The sequence below is a fragment of the Hippocampus comes genome, unplaced genomic scaffold (genome assembly GCF_001891065.2).
Source record: "Hippocampus comes isolate QL1 unplaced genomic scaffold, H_comes_QL1_v1.1 scaffold132, whole genome shotgun sequence".
NCBI classification, from domain to species: Eukaryota; Metazoa; Chordata; class Actinopteri; order Syngnathiformes; family Syngnathidae; genus Hippocampus; species Hippocampus comes.
In genome coordinates, this window is record NW_017805467.1 from 2956565 (window position 1) to 2972667 (window position 16103).

The window sequence follows — 16103 nt, forward strand, 5'->3', positions numbered from 1 at the left end:
TTTGACTGCATTGTTCTTGTCAAATAAAGATGTCAATAAATAAGTCCATGTGCTTGAATGTTAAGAGCATGGTTTCATCTCAAACAAAATGTCATGCAGTATTAGCCAAGATACTACAATTAATTCGTTGTGCAAATACAGTGTTTCCCAGCTAAGAAGTCGTTGCTTAAAGTCACACTTGGAAATCCTGCATAACCGCTTAAAATTGTGTTTGATTGAGGTCCCCGACAACACTGAAAATGATGCATCTAAATACATAACGAAAATTTTAAAAAATGCTTCTCAAGATTGTAGCCTCATTGATTACATTCTGTCTGTCATAAACAGTCTTCAGATTATGCACAGTAAATTTCCTAGAAATAATAAGAATGTGTTTTTGTGCTGGTCTTGCTAGTGTCACCAGCAAGAGCAAAACAGTTGCGGCAGCAAAAGTAAAATAAGCTGCTAAAAATCAAACAACCAAACCTTTGGTCACCGGGTAGCCTGCTCTATGAACTGAGCCACAGCACCCAGCAGGACCAGCATGTTGTTGGGGTCCAGCCCGGAGCTGCTGATCAGCTGGTCTTGCTGGTGGTGGCACCAGCAACCATCGGGGCAACACCAGCATGTTGGTGTTGCTGGGTGGCTTTGGCTCAGTCGGAAGAGTCCAGGGACCAACAGTTCAAATCTTGGTTGTGTTTTTTTTTTTTCTTTTGCTGCTGTCATTTTGGTCAATGTTAGAAAACGATGACCAATCGTCAACAAAATTCACATGCACATTTTCATCAGAATGCCGTGTTTGGACTAGTCGGGCACAAAAAATATATTACTGTCAAGAAAGTTTTGGGGTTCGCGACCCAGTTTTAAGCCTGAGTTGCCACTTATAGAGAGGAAGGCGGTAATGGCTGCACAATCTCAAATATTGGTGCGATCGTTTTGATATTTTCAGTTGATGTGGGCATAGTTAGAGATGTGCACATGAATTTTGGTGGCAATTGGTCGTAGTTTTCTGACACCGTGTGATATAAAGCTTTTTTTTTCACAGACGAAAACACTTCCATAAATCCCACACATGCATAAAATCCAAAATATCGGGTTGATTGTTTTGATATTTTTGGAGATTGATGTATTGTAGACATGAGTGGAGATGTGCACATGAATTTTGGTGGCTGTTGTGTTTTTTTTCCTAACAATAAGTGACATTAAGCTTGATAGTCAATGTCCATTGGGAGGACAAACCTTAATGGCAATAAAATCCCAAATACTGTGATGATTGTTTTAATACTTTATGATTGTTTTAATACTTTCAGAGGTTGAAGTGAATGTGAATTTTGGACTGTTCCTAGTTTTCTGACATGAAGCCACGTTAAACTTTTTTTTTCCAGTCAGCGGTTGAGTCTGTTCCACAAAACCATGCTGTTGTATGCTTTTCCCCTCTCTTCTTTTTCGTGGGGTACACTGCTACTTGACTGCAGATGAAAATGAAATACTCGCGATTCCTGTCACTATCCGAGCTGGTCAAATACAACATGTTGCAAGAAAAATAAATTGTGCTGTGAGTTTTGGCAGTTGGTTTCAGTAGCATTCGGAAGTCTCAGAAATAGGGAGAAGCAAAAATGTCGACAACACGTTGATTCCTTCAAAATAAGTGCATGGCAGCCACGTGCACCAAGAAATCAATTTGTCAATTTTGCACGTAGTGACCAAAGCATTGTGCTTGTTAGACATGGCGAATTATATGAAATAACTTCATTTTAAATTTATGTTTCTGTAAACTCTGACGGGTAAAGAAACAAATTATCGATACAAAACTTACTCTGAAATGACAAAACATTCGAATCAACTTCCAGTGTTTGGTGGGCAGACGTGACTCACGTGCGGCCATTGTGATTGGTGGAGGAGCGAAACTGCGTTACTGGGCGCTCAAGCCTTACAGACGTGTTATTTAAAGATTGCTGCCTAACACGCCCGACTGCGTCTCCCCACTCACAGTTGATTCGAGTTCTCTTCGGTTCTTCGAGAGGATTCCCCATGTCCCGCTGGTGAGTCACGAACATCGACAGCGTGACGGTGCAACGAGCCGTAGACAGATAGTCTGTTTTTGTAATGCGTAAAGCCATTTCTCAAGACCTATTGGTTGAAAAGTGACATTATCGTTTAATCTGCTTGTTGTCACCGTGGTGGAAGTATGCAACCTCGCATTTATGATTACCAACCACGTGTACAATGTATATAAATAACCTGGGCAGAATAGTTTGAAGATATTTGCAGTGAACTTGCAGTGGTACGCTCTGTAGGGTTGAACGGAATAAACTAGTAAGTAAACCGCTTTTAATTTTCTATGTTGGATTCTCCCATGACATGGGATGATTATTTTTATAGTGGGAGACCCCCCCCCTTATTTTTATAGTGGGGACCCCCCCCCCGACCCTAAAGAATTGGACTGTATTCATTGTGCTAATTGCATCATACCTGTCTTATTTCCCTTGACACACAGAAATGTCATTGAAATTGAACCCAATTAAGTCTTTCAAACTGGAGCTGGATGGTGAGGGAGATGCTGCCTTCACTGGAGGAGAGGTGGTTTCGGGCCAAGTGGTGTTGGAGCTCTGCAGGGACACCAAAGTGCACTCCATGAAGGTGCAGGGACGAGGTGTAGCTACTGCACACTGGCTGGAGAACCGCGGCATGAACTCCGTCTATAACGACTACACCTCCAGGTTCACTTATTTCAGAAAGAGGCAGCATCTGATCAGAGGTTAGTAATGCAAAAGTCGTCAGCAATAACCGTTTTACGAAAAAAAAACTGTTAAAATTTCATGAGAACTTGCAAAGATGTGTGGCTTTAGGGATGCACAGACATCCTATTCAGAGTACAGTAGTAGTGTCTAATTAATCAGTGGTCCCCAACCTTTTTTGTGTCACGGACAGGTTGAGACAAGTATATGCTGTTCGCAGACCGGCAACCATTTTCTTTTTCATTGCCAGTTTTAAAGCACTGGTAATGACAACAACAATAATTATAGAGTCATTCCACATTTTATTAACGTTCCTTCCTTTCAAACAATGTTATTCTACTGCACAACAAATGTAGATAAAAATAAAATAAGGCAGTGAACTACTAAGAAATGGACCAGTTAGCAATAATAAATATGCCATATAATGTAAACTTAATGAAACACTTTATTACTCTAATCTTTCTGGTTGGCATACTCCCCAGGAGTATGTGTCCAATTGCTAATAAGGGATTCCTGACCGTGATTTGAGATTTAGACCCTTTAACCCATAAAATAACATATGAAGTAACTGGCACTTGGTGGGCAGATTCTCACTGTGTCATCATAATGTTTTTGCTGAACTGTCGAATTTCACTGTCAGGACCTACCCGGTGATTAACCACTGTCTTTTGCATTGCGGTGCATACAACGGTGATTCCCAACATGCTGTGAGAGATCTTAAACGGTTCTGCCGGAGATTATGCAGTTTCATTTGATTGGTCCAGCAATTATTTACTCGAAATAATGTACATTTGTTCAACTATCTATACCCGCAATGTATCGTAACAGCACAACAATGAAATGATCTTCCACTAGATGGCAGAAAATACATAATTAACCTGTCATTTTTGTTGGGTGGTCTGCTGTCATATTTTTTTTTTTTAGGTCAGGTATGTGCTTTGTTTCAATAAATGTTGGAAAAGACTGGCAGAGAAACCCCAGATTAACGGAAACGCTTTCCGCATACATCAATCAGTCAGCTAATGAATGGAATGAAATCCATAAATTCACAGATCATAGACCCACGTCCACATAGTTCTGGAGAAATGAAATTGAAATTTAACCTGACGTTTGCATCATACCCGGTGAATAAACAGTAGATGCCAGTTAATGTTTGATCAAGTGTTTTCAACACAGTGCAGTTTGTTTTGACCCATCAGCCTAGTTAGACTGGCCACGTATGAGCTAATGATAAATTGATTGTTGTTGTTGTTTTTTTTTTCATCAGTAACCACCGTCTTCAATGTTCAAATTCTCACCTGAAGGCAACAATCCGAGGCAATCAATCTCTGTCTCTCTCTCAGGACCTGTCGTATACTGTTTTAATTAACTAGCTGTCCTCTCATCATTGTTATTTCGTTCCAGTGATCCTGTTTAGACTTTGGGTGAGAGGCAGGGCACACTCATTCATAGGGCAAAAATAATCAATCGACCATTCACACTTTAGTGCAGCACGTGTACAGTTTTCAGCAAACCTAACATGAATGTTGGAGAAAGCAGTAATGAACTAAGAAAACCCATGCAAGGATATGTCAAGTCCTCACTATGCTCAGGCCGTGGAAGTGTATGGAGTGCTCAAGCTAGTCAGACAATCAGGTCTTAATGGCCAACTTGGCATTCTCGTTTTTACTGAGGAATTTTCCTTTCCTATTCTATCCTAGCGAGAATACATGGAAGTACTCAGAGGATAGGTCACTCAAATTCTAAAAATATTTATGTAATGTGCCTCGAAGCAACCTTGAAGCCACTTTTTGCTAAAGTTACTCCAGACCAAGTTTTATGAAAGGATATTACCCACAATTCTCGATGACGGCAATATTTCAAGCAATAGGGCACCGATGTAGTTGACAGACTTTGCGTGGACGCTCAATTTTCACGCTGAAGACTTGAAAAATTATTTCAATAATTAACAAAAAAAGCACAGAACGATACATAAACAATTACAGTATCAAACAATCACAAAAATTTGCTTCAATCATACTAACATTACAATCCATCGAGAGAAAAAAAACGCTCTTGACAAAAAATTGTAAAATACAAAAACAGGTTTAAGGAAAATAATTTTGAGTGAGAGAAAAAATGAAAGACAGCAAGCTAGAGACTTGACGTCATTAATATTTATTCCGAAAACAGAGCCACCAAACACCATTGACATATGATCGGTGGCAAAAAGGCACACTCTGGGATTATGAAAATACAGAAAGAGCACATAGAGCCAAGTTTTAATGCCTTTTGCATTCCTGGAGTGTATAATGGTCCTGTGTGGTTTAACTTCATTTTCAAAAATGCAAATGGGAAGTTTTTCGATCAGTACATCAACATTTATAAATGTCATTAAGAACAAAAGTGGATAGTCAATTAAGCCAAGCAACATATTTTCAAAGCAAAAGTAAATATGTGTTCGGAAATAATGTTATAAACATTTTTCCATAATTTGTTACAGATTGACAATTCCAAAATCAATCGGCTTATTGTAAAAGACACTTTTTTCCAAGATATTAATAGGCAACTAAGTCAGCAATACTCACTGCCAGGCGATAATGTCAGTTAGGAAACGTGAAGTCAAATTCATTTGAAACACTGCTGACCTTTGCTTCGTAAGTTCCAAAGGAAGCTCCTTTGCATTTCCTTTTGACCCGACAACATAATCCAACAAAGGTTAAGGGAAGGTGGTATAAAGTCAAGAATTCTCACTTTCCAAAAAGGCCCATAGTCTCAAGTGTGCTTGAGGGTTGTATGGATTGCCCAGTGTGAGAAATGTCCAACTTTCAACTTTGAGACGAGGCACTAGTCTTCTTTAGCTGCAGAGCGGTACTTCGTCGTGCATAACAAACACCAAAATAAATGATGGCTTATCTGTCCTCAATCATCACTTATCTTTTTATTATCATTTGCAATCTAACATGACCCAGTTACATGGGCCAAAATAAATGTTTGCAACGTGAACAAGTTGCTGGCAAACGAGTGTCAACAGATTCATTGGCCTTCTGTGCTAGACCTTATTTGTTGTCTTGCTTGTTTTTTTTTTTTTTTTCTTTATTCGTGGAAATCTGAGGCTGTTTCATCGGGACAAAATTGTTTTTTTCACAAATGATAGTTAAGTGTTTATGGTTGAATGTTGACAAGCTGCTCAAACCAGGGCATGAGAATCGAGTGCAACAGGAAGGAAGACGGCATGGGTGTTTTTTTTTTTTTTTTTTTTTTTAAATACAGGCAGCGTTATCATGACAACAATCATAACAACACATGGCACTCTTTGCTTGCCCTCCTCCACTTCACTGCTAGATGCAGGTATTAATTTGATGGGATGTTGTCAGAAAGTCTGATAGTCCTGATGTGTTTTATGGCACCGTACTTGGGTTAGTTAAGGAGCTGGATCCTTTACAGTTTAGTTTCACTCCGCGACTGAAGCTTAATATATACACATTTATAGGAGGATGCTTTATAGGTCAAAGTTATTTTCAAAGACAGCTTGGCCATCAGGTTATGACAGGCTGTGGGTAGTCAGCTGATCAGGAGCAATACAGGCAGCTGCCATCAACCTACCAGCAGGTGGCGTCAGGAGCTCTTTTCTGTCTTTTGTTTTTCCATGTCCTGGCTTTCCACACACCCGTTTCTTTTGTATCGTTTGTCTTAATTCGAGTGGTGAGCTGGACCCTATGCCAGCTGATTTTGGTCAAGAGGTGAGGTGATCCCTGGACTGGTTGCCAATCAATTGCAAATACACTGATCTTCACACCTGTGGACTATCCTGACAGTCATCCAAACAATATTTGAATTAGACTTTATTTTTGGAAAAGTTCTTCGTGTGTGAACAAGCCAATTTCCTGCTGTAGGAAAGGGCTGGTAATCAAGCAACCATCCCCCATCACATTCACAATTAAGAACAAATTTGAGGCTTGCATTGTCCTAACTAACATGTATGCTTATATGATGGGAGAGGAAGCCTTGGATAAAAGGGAGAACATGCAAGCTCCACACAGATTTGAATCCCGAACCTCAAAACTGTTAGACAGGTGTGCTAATCCACCGGGCTGACCTTTTCCTAACCAGGAAGTTCTAAAGTTTTTTAAAAGCCACATTGGTTAAAACGCAAACACTGTGCTATCTCTTGCTCGTTTGACACGTTCTACAAATAGACATACTGAAGAGCAAAGGGCAGTTGTTGTTTGGCAAATAATAGTGTAAGGCTTCCTCAACTGTTCTCACATTCTAACATCCCCAGCCAAGTTGTGCGCTGCAGCTGTGAACACTACGTCCAATGTGACACCAGGTGGCACTAAAGAGCTAACTCCTGCTCCAGTGAACAGAGTAAACAACTTTGTTTTCCAAGATTCAGACCTTTGGTTTTAAGTTGATCAGGGCTGAATTAAAGTGTGATTGATGCGTTTTCTGAGTGCAAAGGCATTTTTTCACATGGATTCTGTTCAGAGTGACCTAGTTCTTGCAGTGCCCTTAAAATGTGTGCCCTCGCAGCAGCATGCATAGTCAAATTCTTCTTGGTGGCCAAAAGGGCAGCAATATAGCACATCTGCTTTTTGGTCACCCAAAGCAGCACGTGCTGCTCCCCCTGCAGCTGACTTCCATTCTAGTCTATATAATCACTGTACTTGACTAAGACAAGTTCCCTCGTACATGTCGCCAGGCAAGGGCTACCCTGCCTGCCTTCAAGTGTCTCTTATAAGAACACTTAAACAGTCTTAAACTGGCCTTTTACAGGCCTGGAGAGAAACAGAGCTCAGACGCGTTATGGAAACGATCTGATGAAAGAGCTAATGTATAATTATTTTTAAACTGATTGAGAGGAGCAGTTGTTTTCCCGAAGAGAGATGCTTCTTGATTTGTGCATATTGTTGTTTTGAAAGTGTGTTTCTTGGCAGTGTCCAAGGTGACATGAAAGAATCGGCGTAAATAGCTTTGGGCCTGCCAGCGTGAACGTATTTTCCTCTTCTGGGAGGTTCTATATAACACCGAGGCATGCTCGGTATAAATCTGTTTTCTTCTAAGAACCTGGAACCACCAGTCGAGATCGTCAAGACCCTGTTTTCCTCGCTGTAATCTCCACACCCTGTCTGCATGTTTTTAATGTTGCTTTCAAAGTCAACTCGGAAATGTTGCCGTTTTGGCAATCACCCCTTGCTAAATTAAGCAGCAGAGAAAACAAAAGAAGTTAATTCGAATGACGCATTCGTGTTCCCTGTGTGTTTTTATGTCACTTTCGTTTTTAATCCACATCAGTGCTGACATTTTCGGGACTTTTTGGTACTCGGTCTTTGCCAGGACATGTTTCTAAAGCTTTTCCTTCATGTCCAAAATGAACAAGAGTTTCAGAATGTTTCCTTTAATCAAATAACTCTCTTGAGTAAACATCAAGACTGTCAGACTTGATACGTGTTTGTTTGTTTGTTTGTTTGTTTTCAGTAACTGATGCAAACAACCACATCTTCTTTGCGAAAATGTTTTGTTAATTTTGCATATAACGTTTATCGGTTAGATTTCAGATATTAACAATTTCAATTAAATACAGCCAATGTACAACTGACCAAATACAAGTACTGAGACGTCTTTGCAAAGGAGGAGTACGTGAAGGCCTCATCGCCCAGCCTTCAGCCCTCTCCTGAGGCTTACATAATCAATCTTCATGGCCGCCCCGCCCACTTTCTCCTCCTCCAAATAGGCCTCCAACCGAAACTGCAAAACAGTCTCGACTCTAAACGGGCAAGCGCAAACATCCACTTACAATTATTTGCTGCCCCGCACGCTGAAAGGAATAACTTAAGACGAGTGGCAACAATGATTTTCGATAAGTTGAAAAAGTTGGACATCGTCTTCGACGCCCCGGACGTGGACTGTCCTCCCGTGTACAGCAGCGGGGACGTGGTGTCCGGCCGGGTGGTGCTGGAATTTACCGGGGAGAGTCGCGTGGACTCGCTGAAGCTCCACGCCGAAGGTTTCGCCAAAGTGCACTGGACCGAGTCCCGGTCGGCCGGCTCCAGCACTGCCTATACGCAAAACTATAGCGACGAGGTGGAGTACTTGAACCGCAGAGAGGTGCTGCTGCAGGCAGGTCAGTCAGTCCTGGGTCCTCGCCTCGGTGAAGGTTGCATCCCCTCACTCAATTATTGTTATGTGCATCACCATAGGGTGCCAGAGACCCCTCGTGCCAAGTATGACAGTTGCTTATTGACAGACACTTTCAGGATTATTGCTGTTACGGTGTGGTTTATAAATCCCTATTTGACATCTTCTATCCAGCCGTTATCCGAACCGCCTGTTCTCACGAGGGTCGTAGTTCCTCAAAATGGTTTAGTATTTAGCGTCACTTGTAATCTTCAAAAGTGTGTACAGTAGTGTTAATGCAGAGTTGAAACGCACTCCTCCCAATTCATGTTTCATATTGGTCGAGATGTTTTCATTGTTTACGGGCTACCATAATAAGTAAACTTGTCGAAGTGAGCAAACATTCTGCCACAGCCACCCTGTCAGTGTGAAAACAACCGTTGAAAGGAATAGCACAAATCAAACACTTTTAAGTCGAGTCAATCTTTGTTTCTCTCCTGCCCTCTCAGTCATTGGGCACGTTTGGTGAAAACACAAAGAGGAAATTCACTGCCAAGGCTTCAGTTTTAAGTTATGCAATGCTGTTTTTCTTCGTTCGACTTGTTTTTTTTTTCTTATCAACTTACAACCGACAATATAGAATCAAACTATATTGTGCTTATTGTATGAGTAGTATGCTAAGAGAACTTGTGCGCAGGTGTACCTAAACGCATTCACTAACTCAGTTGACAGCGATGGTATTGTACTGGGAATCAATTGGGAGCTTCGAGCAACAAAGGGACACGAACACGCAGCGCGTGTTAAACAAAAACACGTGTTCGTGGGTCTTCGCTGACACCAACTGTGGGGTGGAGGGGGGTGGGGGGGGGGCAGATCAGTTGAGAAGGGCTTGAGGAAAACACGTTCCCTGTCAGCACAATGCAGAAGGAACCGCCCCTCAGAGCAAGCAGGCCAATGTGATGCTGGGAAAGGGAATTATATTTGAGTGGAGTCTTGTATGATTTTCTGCTGCTGTTTGATTCGAGTATGAATGTTGTCGGTGTATATGTTGGCCTCAACCTTTAAATGCTTTATGAATTAGTACGTGCTAAACGAGATAAACAAGTTGAAGAAAGATCAACTTTTATGATGCCATTATGCTCGTTTCCGGCTAAACCTTTTACATAAACAAACAAAATGTGATTACTGGTAATCGAAGGGAGAATTAAGTCTAAAGTTTACGGGTGGTGTCCCATTTGTCTTCCTTAGATAATGGCGACGTGACCGTACTTCCTGCAGGCAGACATGAATTCCCATTCAGCTTCCAGCTGCCAGAGGAGACGTTGGTCACCTCCTTTGAGGGGAAACATGGCAGCATTCGTTACTGGATCAAAGTGAAGCTGCATCGGCCCTGGGCCACCGTCAAGAAAATCAAGAAGGAATTTACCGTCATTGAGCCCATCGACATAAACACACCAGCGCTACTGGTGAGCCTCCTTGCTCCTTTGTTCTTTTATTTCACTCTGGTCTCATGATTTTTTTTCAAGTACACTTGCAATTATTTTTTGCTCTTTCCTCATTCTCAGGCACCACAGGCTGGAACGAAGGATAAGATGGCACGGACGTGGTACCGAAACTTTGGACAAGTGTCTGTTACTGCAAAAATAGACCGCAAAGGATATACACCAGGTAAGATTGTGCCAACTCAACCTTTGATCACTTTAGGAACCATGTTTGGTAACTTCAGTGTGTACTGAAAATGGATACTTTAGCTGGTCTGGTCCCAGCTAATTTGGAAAGACAAATTAGACAGGCAATGTACCCCTGTTCCATGATATAGTGAGACAATATAAAATGCTTCACCCTGTCACGTGCTTTGAACGCATTTGAGCTTATTGAAATGTACTTTAAGTTTCCCTCACACTTGTTCTCACTCTTTTGGCTGTCAGGAAATGGCAGACCATCATATAGCGTCACTTTGAGGCGATGAAAACAACACTCGCACAGTTGTCTGGATAAGAGACATAGCGTGCTACCATCATTTTCTATTTGTTGCCCCGGGTAGAAGATTCTGGCAAAACTGACGTAAAACAAAAATGGGTTACTATTTCAACAGTTTTCACTTGAATGTTATCATGTCATCAAAGGAAGGTCTGCTATCTTAATGTTAGCGGATAATGCAAAATGTCATGGACAGGCCACTTTAAAACCCAGAAGAGAGACACCTAAGAGTAGAACATACAAACAACAGTGCTCATGTGCTCCGTGGGTAAATAAAGGACCTTCCTGTTCTCTTCTTGCTTTTTCTTAATTCGACCGCATATGTACATCCAGCAGAGCTCAGTGCTGCCTGGAATATTAAGGCACAACGTGGTACTACACCGAACGGGTGCAACTCTTCCACTTTGGATTTGCCTGTACTCTTATGCACTAATTCTAAATTCGTGAAAAAGATGCACCACGATATGGATTCACTTATAAAGTAGACATGCATGTTGGTGTATCATGATTCTATGATTGATGTATCTGCTGTTTGTAAGTTGACTCAGCCGTAACATCCTCCCCTTCGTCTCCACAGGCGAGGTCATACCTGTTTTCGCGGAGTTTGACAATTCGACTTCGCGGTCAATCGTGCCCAAAGCATACATCACTCAGACTCAGACCTTCATCGCCCGCGGCACCATGAAGCAGAAGCGCGCCGTGGTGGCCACGCTGAGCGGCGACGTGGTGGGCGCCAGGTGCAGGGAGACGTGGCACGGTCGCGCAATCAAGATCCCGCCCGTGGGTCCGTCCATCCTGCAGTGTCGCATCATTAAAGTGGAATACATGCTCAAGGTGAGCTCAGTTACCGGATTGTTTCCAGTTTTTGTTTGCCGAATACACCTCTCCGCTGTATTGGATCTGCCCTCCTCACCAACTTACCCGGAACTTATTGCCGTCTTGTACCAACAGGTGTGTGTCGATGTCCCGGGAACCTCCAAGCTGTTTCTCGAGCTGCCTTTGGTCATAGGCACCATTCCGCTCCATCCGTTTGGAAGCAGGACTTCAAGCGTCAGCAGCCAGTACAGCGTCAATCTGGAGTGGCTTCGTCTGGCCATCCCAGAGCAGCCTGAGCGTAAGTTTCATTCATTGTATTGTCGAGTACACTCAGGATAGAGGGAAGGCATAAGTACTCAACATGGACATTGGAATTGGATTTTAAATGTTTACTAGATATTATTCGACAAGTTTTGGATGATGTTTCATTTCACAAATTCAAATGTCCAGATATTGCTAATCCAAAAATTCACTTAAGTGATTGTAAAAAAAAAAAGCAAAACTCTGATTAAATAATCAAATAATGTTTTCAAGATGAATCAGCGCGTGGGCATTAAGTTGGATGCTTGTTAAATGTGAACTCGGCACAAGGCCGAACTCCAACCCCATAAAAGCATATTTTTCGAATGAGATTTGCCTGCAGTGATGAGTCAGCAGCTTCACGTTTGGACACGTTCTGCTCTGCTCTGAGTCAGAGCAGCAGAGTAATTGTGCCTGTTTGCTTGTAGCTCCTCCAGAGTACAGCTCTGTGGTGGCGGAGGGGGAGGCAGAGCAGTGCGGCAACAACAACGCAGCGGCCTCGCAGCCGGCCGAAGATCTGAGTGGGATCCTCGAGCGGCCCTTGATGGCATTTGTGCAGGAGTTCCGCTTCCGACCGCCGCCTGTGTACAGTGAGGTGAGAGAGGAAAAACCATGCCCCCAACTCACTGTTGATTTACTTTGACTGGTTTGAATGGACTGTCTGAAAAAAAGCACAGGCACCTCTGACATCATGGTGTGGATCATATCCTTCTAGCTGTTACATTGAAGGCAAAATTTCAGTGAAATACATTTCTTCACATTCTGATCTGCTAAAATGGTTTCATGGTTAGCGTGTATAAGCGCGTGTTGGACAGCCCGTGAATGCAATTTAGATCGATTTTTCTACAGTGTCAATGGTGTGTATGGGATTTATTTTCACTCCAGAATGGAGAAAAAAAAACATGTTGGCATTAAATGCCTTTTTCTTTATTTCTCCAGGTTGACCCCAACCCTCAGCCTTTCCACATGAGGCCTCGCTGCATGACGTGCTGAACTGCAAGACCCTGCCTGAGTGTGGAGCGATGTAGATTAATCCGACGAATCAGGAGATTTATCCGATTCCTCCTCTTTGAAAAGTGGCACCTGGTCGTACCAGCGTCACTGAGAGACTGCGGTGAGCGCCGCGGTGAAAGTTGGCGCCGTCGCCACCATTGGGGGCTTGGAGACGGAGGAGCAAGCCCCTGCTTTGTTTCCAGTCTTTACGTGGACTCCTTGCGGTTCTGCTAAGATGGAAGCAGTGGCTCTGCGTCAGTGATTTAAAAAAAAAAAATGTTTTTCTGCTCTCTTTTTTTGAAAAATCCTGATGACGTGAGTTACAAACACTTCCCAAAGAAGGATTCCCTCACCTGAATTGAGATTTAAAGAATATGGGATGTGTGGAAGGGGTGAGGTCAGGTGTAAGTGCCTTGTTGTCAGTTGACATGTTTACGATTATGTTGTCATCTTTGAACGGTGTAAAGAGAAGTGCAATTATTGTTCAGTTTCTACGTCCCTTTTGCCTGGCTACACGATGGAAGCCAAAAGACACAAGTGCCTGTGACAATTTCTACTGTTAATCAAGCACATACTGCAAATGAACATTGTATTGATGGTTGGAGCAAGACGGAAATGTGTTTTATGCATGCAGTAAAAAAATACTTAAAAGGGAAAAGTACATTTGCCTTAAACATCCGTTGTGAAAGAGGAAGTTAGGAAAAAAACTAGAACCAAAAACAGTTGTGTTGCGCAACTTGGAAGTGTCAGATAGTTAGTGGATGCTGAGTTTTGTTTGCACAAAGCAGAAACAAAATGGGCTGTGTGTTTATTAAAGTGCATGAGGCTCACTGATAAGCTCCCCTAGCTGTTCATAAAAAGGAGATGCAGACCTCTGAACCGCGTGCTTGGAAGCTTTTGATGGGAGCCAGATGCCTCGTTGGTCTGAGCCGCTTTGGGAAGCTCAACCAGAACACACTTAAGACAAGCTTTAAGATGGAGATGCCTCCGGAGTGTACGGACAAGAACATTCCAAAAAAAAATTAACTCTGGGATTATGACTTTTGCTCATGTTAAAAAAAAATGTTAATGAGACGCAAAGAAATCTTCAGGGTCAACTGTATTCTCGTGCATGAAAAATGCAAAGAATGTATTTTTATACAATGTTGCCAAAGTTTCCTAATTGTGTTTCTTTTTTTCAATAAATACTGAATTAACACGGTTCACTTGTGTGCCTCTTTTTCAATGTTACCCGTTCGTGAAATGGTACATGGTGTTCTGCAGCGAAGTGAGTCAAAAATATATTCTTGCCAGAGGCACCACTCGCTGGAAACAGGCCACACCCAGCGGATCCAAACAACAATTACAGGTTGAAGTCGGCTCACTGACAGTTCTTATTGCGCACTTCTCTGGCCCAAAATTTCCATTTGCAGTTCTCCGGGCCCAGAGCTGCGAAAGCCTCATTGTCGCACGGAGTGAAATGTGGATTTAATTTCCTCTTGGACTGTTTGTTCTATCTCCGCGCTGATCCTGGTTATTTTTACCATGTGTAAACATAACATACACAATGTTCTCTGATTTCTACACCATGTGACACAAAGCCATAAACGTGGCTTTGAACCAAGTTACAGAAACTCGAGAAGGTTTGAACCAGTGGCGGGAAGTAGCAAAACACCAAAACTACTTTGTGAGTGTACTTGGGACACTTTTCTGTTGTGTGTGCTTTTACTGATTACTTTTACTCCATTTGAAAGTAGATGGTTAAAAAAAGGAAATGCAGAGAGGCCTTGAGTAAGAGATTGGGATTTTATCCAGGAAAAAAAAAAAAATCAAAAAACAGGGACAGGAAAGACATAAAAGGAAAACGATGAAGCAACAGAATCTCATGGCCTTGTTTCATAGAATTGTTTGTTGCAAGGATAATTTATGGGGAATGCATAGTGTCTTGTGCAAGACTAAAAATCATGGGGTTGAAAAACTCTCACTCTAGCAGCCCAGAGGCGGTTTTGCAGGCCTGCAAGTGGTGGCAGCTGCCACCCTTACCAATGCCTAGTTGGCACTGCTGGCTGTTGGTAATGAATCCATGAAAACTACATTCAAAATGTTACCACAGACAGTCAGGTAATTTCTATTATATGTGTGGTTGCTCGAGCCCCGGGGTCACCAACATGGTGCCGGCGGGCACCGGGGAGCTCTCGAGGACTACATGAGTAGCCCGCGGGCCTATTCCAAAAATAGCTCACCGGTGATTAGGCACTGTGATTCTCCTGGAGTATTGTAGATTATTTCAAATTGTGAATTCTGGCAGATATTTATAATAAAGTGTGGCCAATTGAGATTGATCTGTTTCATAAATATTGTGAGAAATCGCTAATGTGATGAATATAATTAATCATTCATTGTTACAAATGAAGGTAGTTTGGGCACATTTATTTCAAAAGTGTCAAACTAGTAGCCTTCCACATTAATCAGTTGCCAAGAAGGAGCTCTTAGTTTCAAAAAGGTTGGCGACCCCTGCTCTCGCCTGTGTTATTCAGTAGTTGTTGGTTCCATTTTGAAATATATATATTGTGAGAAGTCGCTAATGTGATCAATATAATTAATCATTCATTATTACATATGAAGGTAGTTTGAGGAAATTTATTTCAAAAGTGCATACTATCAAACTGGTAGCCATCCACATTAATCAGTTGCCAAGAAGGAGCTCTTAGTTTCAAAAAGGTTGGCGACCCCTGCTCTCGCCTATGTTATTCAGTAGTTGTTGGTTCCATTTTGAAATATATGCAACATTTACAGATAACACCATTAAAGCCACAGTATTGCCTTCAATTTAAGTTGCACCATCATTTATAAACATGTCAGGAATGCTGATACATGCTGCAAAGTTTAATCAAAGATGAATGCACTATCAACTTAATTGTCTTTTTTTGTTGTTATTAATTTGGACGTACCTGAAATTAATAATGGTCACTGCTCCTGTTTTCTTGAGAGATATGCTGCAATTTACATGATCTGATTAGTCGAATATTTGCAACTAGAAAATAGGCGGGGTACACTCTGATCTGGTTGCCAGCCTAATGCAGAGCACACATAGACGAAAAACCATCCGCGCTCACAATGACACTTAGGGACAATTTAGATTGGCCCTATTAACCTGCCACGCATTTTTTTTGGAATGGGGGAGGAAACCGGAGTACCTGGAGAAAATCCACGCAAGCA

At 42.0% G+C, this 16103-nt stretch overlaps 1 protein-coding gene across 2 annotated transcripts; it reads left to right on the top strand.

The window, feature by feature from the left end:
• The first annotated feature begins 1890 nt into the window (after window positions 1-1890).
• On the top strand, window positions 1891-13968 carry arrdc2 (arrestin domain containing 2). Of its 2 annotated transcripts, XM_019875412.1 has the most exons (8): window positions 1891-2021; window positions 2477-2737; window positions 10065-10282; window positions 10382-10484; window positions 11374-11630; window positions 11748-11910; window positions 12341-12507; window positions 12852-13968. In XM_019875412.1, exons 2-8 carry the CDS (start codon window positions 2479-2481, stop codon window positions 12903-12905), a joined length of 1221 nt encoding a protein of 406 aa, XP_019730971.1. In that variant the 5' UTR covers window positions 1891-2021; window positions 2477-2478; the 3' UTR covers window positions 12906-13968. The 2 variants fall into 2 exon arrangements, with proteins under 2 accessions (XP_019730971.1, XP_019730970.1); XM_019875411.1 differs by lacking the exons at window positions 1891-2021; window positions 2477-2737 and adding an exon at window positions 8434-8823.
• Window positions 13969-16103: the final 2135 nt, after the last annotated feature.

Coding starts and splice junctions, on each gene's coding strand:
- arrdc2 (XM_019875411.1), top strand. CDS start 8,550: ATGATTTTCGATAAGTTGAAAAAGTTGGACATCGTCTTCGACGCCCCG. Junction 11,911..12,340: donor CATCCCAGAGCAGCCTGAGC/GTAAGTTTCATT, acceptor GTTTGCTTGTAG/CTCCTCCAGAGTACAGCTCT. Junction 12,508..12,851: donor CGCCGCCTGTGTACAGTGAG/GTGAGAGAGGAA, acceptor TTATTTCTCCAG/GTTGACCCCAACCCTCAGCC.